Consider the following 10,916-nt stretch of genomic DNA (forward strand, 5'->3'; position numbering starts at 1 on the left):
TCTACCGTAGCGACTCATTTAAAAGCAGTCCGCTAATGCTTATGTACAAGATATTCAAATTGTATAAATATTCGGTTTACAGATGGATAAAAAGTTGAAGCAAGCACTTTTAATTGGTCCAAGTTATGGATCAGACCTGCCGCCCTACTGTCAACCTCTTAAAGGCGTTCACAACGACGTCTTGTTGATGAAGAAAATGTTGACTAGAAATGGTTTCCTGTTAGAGAATATAAAGGTTTGAAACTGCTTCAATTTATGTGCTCCATCTTTAGACACAGTCAATCTTCACGCATAACTTTGTTGATCTGTTGTTTTCATGGTTTCATGGTTTCGGAATTGCATGTTAATTAGAAGTTTTCTACAACCACTCAAATTCTAAGGTACGGCAGTTAAAAGAGAGGAATAGTTACAACAGGGGTCTTTAGACTTGATTTATTTAATAGTTATCCGCATTGATTCCCAATGACGGTATTTTTAGGTTCTTGAAGATGACTATGCCTCTAAAGATGAGATATTGAGGTCCCTTGAGGAACTTTCATCCACAGTACCCAACGAATCAGTGGTAATAATCTACTTTAGTGGTCATGGCTATCAACTAACAGAGGAATTTGATCAGGGTTTAATTCCTGGTGGCCTCAAGAAAGAGATGGTGAGCGGAAAATATACAATAATATACATACAACTTTCCTCCTTCGTTCATTACATGACCCAGGAGTTCGATAAGTAGAAAAAAAACACTTACATTAAATTTATAATAAGAAAAAAAATCATGTTCAGCATGACGTGGGTTTAGGTCACCAAATCATGATTTTTTGACAACCGGTTAATAATTATAAACTTCACTTTATTTTCCTAGCCACATTTTTGATCTGTTACCATAGTTTATTCTTCTTCCTTTCTTCCTTGCCGAATTTGCTGAGTAAGGGTTAGTATGTATTTAAAGATAACGTAGTAACGTTCTGGCTGTACATGTACGTACGCGCGAACGAACTGCTGCACACTCGTGAATACCTCAGCCAATCGTCTTTATTAATTGCCTGATATATCTTTTTCTACCATAGTTTAATGAATATCGTATAAACGACATGTGCATCACAGGTAGAGACTTCAAGCGTCACCTTTGTAATCTAATGAAAAAAAAATGCTTGGTTAACACCATCTTCGACTGCTGTTTTTCTGGTCGCTTGTACCGAGGATTTATGGAAAAAGGAGAAGCGCCTCCAATCCCAAAACAGGTAGCTTGAATATTTTCATAAATGAATTGAAAGTTGCAATAAAAAACAGGTCTCAATTTTGTCTCCGTCTCTATGCAAATAAATCTTTTCTTTCTATCCTCTTATTAAAAAAAATCGGTCACATCAGATATATTCTGAAGTGTCCATCGTCTCCTCGCCTTAACCGATCAAGGGGCAGCCTGCTCTCGCCCGGCCTTGACTGACGCTTACGACAGACATGTACTGAAGTATCGAGAATTATTGTTGGTCGTTTATACTTTGTGCATCTATAATTTTGCAGCTTAATTTGCCCAAGGAATATGTCGAAAAGTATTGCGAGATACTGAAATCCAAAGGTCCAAGAAAACCTGTGGAACATGAGGACCCAGCGACTGTAGTCAAAGAATCACTACGTGATCATGAGGTAAAGCTTTTTGTAACGATATATGTACAAAACTAACAAAGATATTATTAGACTTATTACCCTGATCACGTATTTTATAAGTGTCAAATCAACTTTAAAAAATGTTTAACTAACACATCCTGATTTTGATGTTAATGAATAGCCAGTGGTTTCATCTATTCAAGAGAACCAACCTCCAAACCCAGCGCAACACAGCGGCGTACGTCTTCAGTATCCAAAACAGGAATTCTGGACATCAAAAGGATGGACACCATCACAACATGATAGATTCATTCACATCGCAGCCTGTGCGTCTAATGAACAAGCATATGAAGATCCACACCCTACAGATCCATGTGGCCGTTTGACTTCTGCTTTAGTAAAAATCATGGATGAAGTGCAAAAAGAAAACAAAAAGATCAGCTACGATATTCTCAGTAGGTAGGTCCTTCCCCTTTGAAAAACGTTTAGTAGTGTGATACAATAGACATGTCATCTAAGCTGTCTTGTGTGAATTATGGTTCCTTTTTTCAGTCTAATCAAACAGAAATGTCAGGCAGAATATAACGACCCAAATCAAACGCCCCAGTTTGAAGGCGGTAACATGGACATGGTCGTTTTTGACTTTTTTGACACAGGTAAGCGATCAAAAGAATTACTTTTTCTTTCTACGTTATCATCACCATAAAGCTTTTACAGCTACGGCGATAGTACAGGTGTCACCAAGAGTCATAATGGGACAATAATAATCCCATTATGACTCTTGGTGACACCGCCGTCAGACAAGAGAAATTTGGAAACGGTGAGGAGAGTCACTGGAGAGTGCTTCAAAGCTATGGTTGCTACTTTAACTTTTGAATGTCTAAAGTTAACAAACCCAACTTTAACGAAGAAGAGCATTGCCGACGCACAGGAAAGTAAAACCGCAGAGCATAATGGGATTGATCAATAAAATGCCAACCGATGTGCAAATAATCTCCAGCATTCCGATTGGCTGTATTTTTCTTTGGCTTAGTATAGTGTGCAATGGACTATATATTTTTAGTGCAGTTTATTGTACTCTTCTCAAATTAAAAAGATTGAGTAATTCCAACCCTGCACTTGAGACTTTGCTAGCCCTTACCCGAAGAGCTTAGGAGCATCTTGAATTCACAGTTCAAAAAATAAAGAGTCAAATTTCTTGCCAAACAAATTGATTTTCACAGTATCTCAGCCAAAAGCACTTGAGATTTGTGACGTCATCTTCAGGGAGAAAAAGGTTGACAAGGTTCTTCTCAATGCTGGGAAATTACACGGCGTTGTGGATGGGCAGTATGACGTTTATAAATCTGACGTCACCAATGACGAGGTTAATTCGAACGCTACTAGTGATTCGAAGATTGGTCAGATAGAAGTCATGGAAGAGAACATCTATGCGCTCAAATCATTTGCTAAAGTACTAGATAAAGACGTTGAAGGAAAAATAAAGGTATGCTCCGTAAGATTTAAGGGTTGATTAAAACTTACGCTCCTTTATACACCTTGTAAAATAAAAGTATACAGCTCAGCTGTGAGGTGCGTCATAATAAATTGACAAAAATGTCCTCTTTCTGAAAAAAAATGGACACATTCGTTGTTTTCGAAAAAATCACTTTGAAATCACTTATTTGGAACAGTATTTTTAAGGATCAGCAGTTTTTAAAACATTGATTCTCTCAATTTATTATTATATACATGTTCCGTCTCATTTTTCAGTCTAACCTTCATCATTTTTTATCATTATTTCAAATTGCAGAATGTAACTCTATTCGTATAATATCAAATTTCATTTCTTGTCTTGTAGTAATGATAGAAGTGCTACTGATTTGTTAGTGTTTAATAACTCTGTTTTGTGCAACTCTCGGTAAATCCACCTTTAGCTCTTTGAATATTCAGTTTTAATTTATTTTGCTGATTATATTCCTTCACTGCTGTTTATTTTACTGAGCCTCCGATTCAGTGTTTTGCTTTAACTCAGGATCAAATTCAAAGCAAAGCTATCAAGCAGTTCTCAGTTCCTGGGCTGACTGAGGTGTTAAAATGACAACTCAGTTTCATTGAACCCGCTAGCCGTGACAAGGTGACGGGTTGTCTATACTCAGGTGTTGTTAAAATTCAGCTTTTTAAGGCGCTTTAGCTGCACAATTTAGTAACGACTATTAGATTAGTTTCCCCGATGGTCTACCTTTCACGCATCACACTACATTCATATCATGTGCTATGGGTGGGTTGCACGGTGAGCTCATAAATGGAATGATAGCTGCTTCCGCTGGCGCCCTCGTATGCTGACGTCCGAGATATTACTGTTAACACGTTAATATATAATGTAAAGAGAGCGCCTCTTGTTGTCCTCAAATCGACGACATTACATTCTTTAATTCAAACCTTTCCTCGCTTTCCTTTCTTAGGTTGGCTGTAAAGCGGTCCTTAAGCGTCGCCGTAGTATGTGCACATCGGTCTTTGTGAAGTTTTCTACATGTACAGATCAGTCTCAAGTGGAGCAAGAACACAAAGACAGATTGATACATGAAATAGAAAAACAGGGCATGTTTGCTATAGAAGGAAGCGAAACGACGCACAGTGTTACTCTAGACATTCAAATAGTAGAAGAGTAAGAAAAAAAGAAGCTTTACTGATCAGGGGAAGTGTGTGTATGTGGGGGGAGGGGGGGGGGGGTCGGAGGGAGTTGAGGGTGGCAGTTGGGTTGGATGATTGTTGCACCTCCCAATCATAAACGAATGAACTCTATTTTAACCACACGGTCAACCAAGAGAGAATCTTGTGTAAGAGAGAGAACTAACGCGGCCTAGTCTGAGACTGATGTGAATTTAACCAAAGTTATTTTTAGACCAATTAAACGCTTGAATTGATCGAAAATTGGTTTCCGGAGAGCACCGCAAACTTTTATTCGGTGTTGTCAAGAGAGAATTCAACAGTCACCATTACAATATTCTGCCTTTTTCGCTCTGAAACGGTAGCGCGTGGTCTTGATGACGTATCTCTGCCAACGCCCTACTATTCCTTCTCTTTCCAATCATTCTGTCTTGGGCCACTCATCAGGACTAAAACACTGTTTCTTTACAAAAACTACTGAAGTAAATTATTATTGTAACAAAACCTGATTAGACGGAGAGCTCCACACATGTGCCGTGTATAATGGAAAGGGTTTGTATGGTTAGACTGGGAATTAAAAAGTAGGACATTGTTACGATCAAGTAATCCATCGCTAATCTAATCTACAATTGCTAATCTAATCCAACACGTATCATTAGGGAACATCTTTGGTTGAAAATTTTATACACAATTAGGACTTGTCAGAAATTAGCAGGGGGGGGGGGATGGAGGGGGGGTGGAAACAGAGGGAGGGTCACAACTTTTTGAGACTGCAGAAAAGGGAGGGGTCATGAAAAATGGGTCGTTAAAAGGGGGAGGGTCATGCAAATATGTTTCAGTGATCATGTAGAGGTTCACCCACAGAAGAAAAAAGAAGTTCTTTATTGTGTAAAAATACTGGGAGAAATAGGAGAGTTGAGTGATGTGCTGTCAGAATCAGAGTCGGACTCTTAATGCTGTCATCTAAAATGTATGTATATGGCATTACAAAGAACAGATTAGAAATACATTTTGAGCTTTCATAATACTGACTCACCCCAGTGTATTGCAAGAACTAGATTTTATCATTTATACAAGAGGGAGAGGATCATGATATTTTAGGCCCAGGTCAAGGGGAGGGTTAGCAAATTTCACTCCCATTGCAGGGATGGGTCACCTCATTTACGAACCCAAATTTAAAATTCCCACCCCCTCCCCCTCCTGCTAATTTCTGACAAGTCCCTTAGGTAAATCATTTTATAAATTACGAATAGGAACGTACCAAGTATCGTTCCATGAGGAACACCGCAAGTCCTTTTCCAGCAATCGGAGACGGATCGAGCCATAAACAAAATATCTGAACAGGAATTAACTACCAGCTATGTGAAATACCATCAATACCGTACTATTTCGATTTCGATAAAAGAATCGGCAGATTAAAAAATGACAACGCGACGGAAGTGACGACGACGCACGAAGATCAAGAAACGAGCCTGAATAATGGTAGTACAGGGAATTAAGCACCGGAAATCGCGTTAAAAAAATGCCGTAAAGTTCCGAAAGCAACGACCCTCGTTACTTTCTGATTTAGCAGCCTTTTCTATCGCTACTTTCGGAGTCGCTACTTTCTGGTAGCTGAAACGTGTATCGTATATGGGTGGTGCGAAGTTACGATAATAATATCGCGACAATTGTGAAAACATTCGCACTTTTTATTTGGAGAAAAGTATTTCATGTTATTGGTTTTTAAATGTATAATCAAAAGATGTCTTTGATTACGTTGTGGATATTCACAGACGAAAGGAAGACTTTTTGAAGAAAAAAAAAGATGTAATGTACCTTTTGAGTTACATAAAGAAATGCCAAAGATCATTATAACCATTAAAGAATAAATCTATAATTTGTGTTATTTCTAGCAAGAAGCTGAAGTCGCTACTTTCGGAGGTTCGCGACTTTTGGAATTTGCCAACACAATTTATCGCTACTTTCGGAAGGTCTTTATTTTGGGAATTTAACGGTAGTAGGATAGTTTAATTTTACTTTAAACGCGTTACCATTTCAGTGTGGACGTTTCTACGGCTAAGTATTTAACGTTAACTTTATTTGAATACAAATAGGAAAAATTGTTGGCGAGCCTGTCAATATGGTCGAATGATTGTACCTTATCAAGAATTCGGAGACGAGCATCTAATGATGAGGAATTTGTCCAAGTATTTTCGCCACAAGTTTGCTATCAGTCCTAAATGCTCAGATCCCGATATGCTCAAGAACGTGACCTTTGAGGTGTTCAAGATTGAAAAGGTACCATCTTTCAAAGATTCAGTGGACAAGAAGAATCTGTTGATTCATCAGGCAATCGAGAAAGGCGATCTTTATGGTGGTATGTCTTAAGTTATATATTGTGAACATTTCGTGGACACCCTCCGAGAGGCGCAAGCTTACCTCTCCAAGCATGCCTGGAAAATTGTAAATGACTAAAGACTATTACTTGTAATGTAGTCGACCACCGGTAATGTTCAACGTCCAGCGATCCTAGCGAAAAAAAGCCAATTCTGGGACGTGCCTAAAGTCTTGCTGGCACGGTCCTGATGGTTTTAAAAATGACTGACATGCGCGTAAATCCCCATGCAGCAAAGGCGTTCACTACAGAGCCCTTCCATATATCAGTCCCCCGAATGAATGGACTAGATCTCACTTGCCTTTTATATATTTTCTTGTAAGGATTCCAATCAAATGAACCATTCACCGTCCGCGCGCACAAGGTTGAACTTGTTACTGACGTGTTGCATGGGTGTCACCGCAAAAAGTATAAAGTTGTAGATGGATCGGGTGATGCTCTTGTGATAAAAGTCACAAATAACGAGAAATTCTTGGTTCACGTGTGTGTGATGTCATATCAGGCTGATGGCTCTATTGTTGTCTTGTATCCGCCAAAAAACGTAAGTAATCAATGATTCAGTGTACGCTAATATGATGCTTTTGCTGCAGCTGTTCACCTTAATAAAAATTTGAAAAGATTTATTTGGTTTGTATTTATTTTGATTTTGTGACTTGTTTAAGCCATGCTATGCTTACATAGTGTAAATTCAACACATTACTGTGAGAGTCATTAGTTTAACTCAGTTCCACTATGAAGTAAATCCAATCAGTGTTCAGAATGGAACTTGACCCGCAGATCTCCGGTTTGCAAGACCGCATGTCGTTCGTTTCATTTTCGAAACAAAAATTTCGATCTTATGCAAACTGACTCACGGGAGGAAATTTGGACCACCAGGCTTTGTGAACCATCTCGCTTTTAGTAAATCAATGCATGAATACGGCGATCAATAGCACCGGGGGACTGGCGGCCGAGCAGTCTCTGGTTAGCGGATTGGCAATCGAGCCGGGTGCAAATGATAACATGTCAAACCTATTGTAGTTTTAAAGACGGTCCCTTTCCTTAGAGACGGCTCGTACCCGAGGTCAGCCCAGGTTTAAACCTTTGTTTATTGTTAAATTATGAAGGGGCCAAATTGACTAAGCTACTTACTATTCTGATCTTTTATGCTATTTCAAAGGGTAAAACGGAGGAGCTGTATGAGGGCGAGTCAGCTAAGGCGATCAAAAGAGTTTTCGTCGAGCCTCAGACAGTCCGTCGCATGACTGAACCAGATTTTGACAAGCCGAAACCCAAGTGGTGCGATGATATTCTGATATTGTATGCCACAAAAAAGAAGGCCGACTACAAGCCTCTCACACAGACTGCAATTGATCTCAGTGCAGGACTCAGTACAAGAGGCCACAACCCACCTGATGTACGTTTTTTTTTCGCCTTTCAATTCACGTAAAGTTTCTATGATTAAGAGTCACGTTTACGGCAAACGGAAAACGTGAATTTGTACCACGTGACCAAGTTTTCCCTTCACTTGTGTTTTGCTGATGTTTCTAGCCCAGAATTAGTTATTTCACGTTTCTTTTGTCCGCTATAACAATTGTTTTGGCCTGTTTTTTGTTCTACGTTTTCTGTTTTAAGAAATTCTCAACTTGAATCTGACGTTTGGCGTTTGCCGTAAACGTCACTCTAAATCTCTCTAATGTCTTTGTATGACAAACGTCATACCAGATCATAGTACGTCATTCAAACAGGTCCTTAAAGGTGTGATCTACCAGCACATGTATGGAAGACTAATGACACGCTTCACTCAAGACTTAGACATAAGTAGTATTGTATGATAATGATTTAATATCCATACTTCCGTTCCGAGTTAGTCAAGTCGCCTAGTCCTGGGTAGTCAGCTTTTCTCTGTGATAACTTACAAAATAGACGATAATTTCTCTGCTTGTTATATAAGTAATTGACGCACAAAGGATATAGAAACTGGTCTTGGATGCTCAAACTCTGGGCATTCAGAATTCTAACAGAGGAACTTGCTTTGTTTACACGGGTTTTCCTGCCCCGCATTTCCCTTCCCAAAATTAGCATTAATTTTCACTTGTCGTACTTACCTTTTTCAGGTAAAATATTTAAAAAACCATCCTCATTCATAAGCTGCGAGCGGGTAATTAGAATTTATCTATGAAGTTATGTCGTTTTAGGAGAAAGCACTCTTTGATTTTTATAGGACAAAATGCTTCCCCCCGTAACAGCCTTCAGAGACGCTCTCAGTTCGCCATCATCCTTTACAACTCAATCAGCTGGCAGCAGCCGTGAAGCGACGCCGGATTACTCCTCTAATTACCATGATCCCAAGTGGTTGACTATTAGACGGGATGTTAGAATTCTGTGCAATGAAGATTTGGTGACCCGGCAAGAAGAAAACTTAAGAATATAATTTTGTTAATGATAAAAATAATACAGGTCATGATCCATTGAGACAAGTGCTATAGCCAACGACCACAGAATCGAGGCTAAAAACTATTTTGACATTTGGCAAAAACTGATAAACAATTTACAACAACAAAGAAAACTTTCATTAAAAATAAAGAACTATCTGATAATTGTAATTTCCATCCATTAATGAATTAAATGAGGCATCGTGAGTAACGAAATCAGTACTGAGTAGGCATACAGTTGTAATTGGTTTTCAAAAACCGAAAACAAACAGTGTTAGATGACAGTAACTAGTTAAAAGCTAAAAAGTGCCTTAACTTTACAACAATGATACTAATTTTGGAGGCAATAAACAAGGCACGTAAATCGAAGGCCAACGAAGCTTGATTAGAAATAAAAGGCAAATTGCGGTGACAAACATGAAGCTAAACAAGCGCATAGCTAAAATAGAATTTAATTCACTAACTTAAAGAGACGCAGTTAAAAGTATTATACAATATAATAATATCGATAATAAAAAGCAAGAACATAAATAAATATAGCAATTGATTTGAATTTTGTCGATATTTCATTTATCATCTAGCCAAATATTTATAGGGGGGGAGGGGTAAACGGAAAGAGGGTCCTACGCACGTTTCACGGACATCAAAAACTGGAAATTAAAAATCACGGTGATTAAAGTTCTGTGTTTTTCCGGACTTAAATTTCTTTTTTTTAGACCTTTTACGCAAAAATTCCTTTCACCCTCTCTTTTCTACATATCTCCCCCATACTTGGAAAATGGTTAATTTTCCTCAAGTAGAAAAATAAAAAATTGAGCATAATTCAATTTTGCAACTTTTTAGAGTTGAAAATCATTGAAAATGGATCACAACATAGACTAAAAGATTGTTTCTATAATAGTAATGATACTTAATTCTACTGACGATATGTAATAGTATAACCTTTGGTTGCGATAGCTAGGTCAGTACATCTTTCATATTCTGTACCTGAAAGGATTTTAGTTCACTTACTCTCTCTACTGGAACAGCTAAGTTACTCCATATCAGAAAACTGGAAAAGAACAATTTTTTCTTTGCAATGATAATATTTGCAGAAGTCAGTCACTCATTTCAAACTTTAAAAACAGAGAGCTCTTTGCCAGCCATATACACTGTGTGGTGCAAATTGAAATCCAAATGAAAACATGAACTTAGTGGTATAAATTTTTTACTGTTTTGATGTATGAACAAGGTACTTGCGGGGGTCTGCAATGAACTTGTGCGGTTGGTGAAAGGTAACTTCATATGTTCCTCGAGACGCTAGCTGAAACCTTACTACTAAGGACATTCAAGACCTGATCAATAAAACACACAAAAATGTCTTTGTCACAGAAATGATTTCCTGATCAGACAAAAGCTTTCTCAAGACCCACATTTCAATCCTATTTTGTGTCTTGACTAATTCAACTTTGATAAATTCTGGAATGTGATAAAAGGCAAAATTTCCCATACTGTACAAAAGTAATGTAAGTTTCATCAAAGTGTGTAAAGTTATATAATTTATGTGCCTTAAATTTCTGCAACCTGCAACATCCCTTCCCCACGGATTAAAAGTGTAATTGATGGTTAGATAGGCAACTTTCGATATATTAAAATTCAGCATGATAGCAAGTCTTAGAGGACACAAACAAAGAAAATGAATAAACCATGATTATTCGTGTTTATTCATTTACCGATTTGTCTCCGGAAACAATCCCTAAGGCATTGGTGGAAAAGATAGTGTTTGTAGATAGAATGTAGAAAACGAACTCCTTATTCCCCCTGAATTAATGAGGTACGGCGTGACATTTGTTACCATAGCAACATTCTATTCCAATTGTAACGCAAACGAAAAACAA

General features: G+C 38.1%; 1 protein-coding gene across 1 annotated transcript; it reads left to right on the forward strand.

Annotated features, from left to right (window-relative positions):
* Window positions 1-9,592, forward strand: LOC140953925 (uncharacterized). Its single transcript, XM_073403302.1, has 12 exons — window positions 1-235; window positions 479-649; window positions 1,062-1,235; window positions 1,516-1,638; window positions 1,781-2,058; window positions 2,152-2,255; window positions 2,787-3,085; window positions 4,044-4,246; window positions 6,345-6,607; window positions 6,949-7,166; window positions 7,785-8,021; window positions 8,829-9,592. Exons 1-12 carry the CDS (start codon window positions 83-85, stop codon window positions 9,036-9,038), a joined length of 2,433 nt encoding a protein of 810 aa, XP_073259403.1. The 5' UTR covers window positions 1-82; the 3' UTR covers window positions 9,039-9,592.
* The last annotated feature ends 1,324 nt before the right edge of the window (window positions 9,593-10,916 follow it).

The sequence above is a fragment of the Porites lutea genome, chromosome 12, assembly GCF_958299795.1.
Source record: "Porites lutea chromosome 12, jaPorLute2.1, whole genome shotgun sequence".
Classification (NCBI taxonomy): Eukaryota; Metazoa; Cnidaria; class Anthozoa; order Scleractinia; family Poritidae; genus Porites; species Porites lutea.

What these genes read in the sequence shown, in the direction of transcription:
- LOC140953925 (XM_073403302.1), top strand. Translation starts at nt 83, where the DNA reads ATGGATAAAAAGTTGAAGCAAGCACTTTTAATTGGTCCAAGTTATGGA. An exon ending in CGCCTCCAATCCCAAAACAG is followed by an intron (nt 1,236 to 1,515) that starts GTAGCTTGAATA and finishes ATAATTTTGCAG; the next exon opens with CTTAATTTGCCCAAGGAATA. An exon ending in TTTTGACTTTTTTGACACAG is followed by an intron (nt 2,256 to 2,786) that starts GTAAGCGATCAA and finishes CAAAAAATAAAG; the next exon opens with AGTCAAATTTCTTGCCAAAC.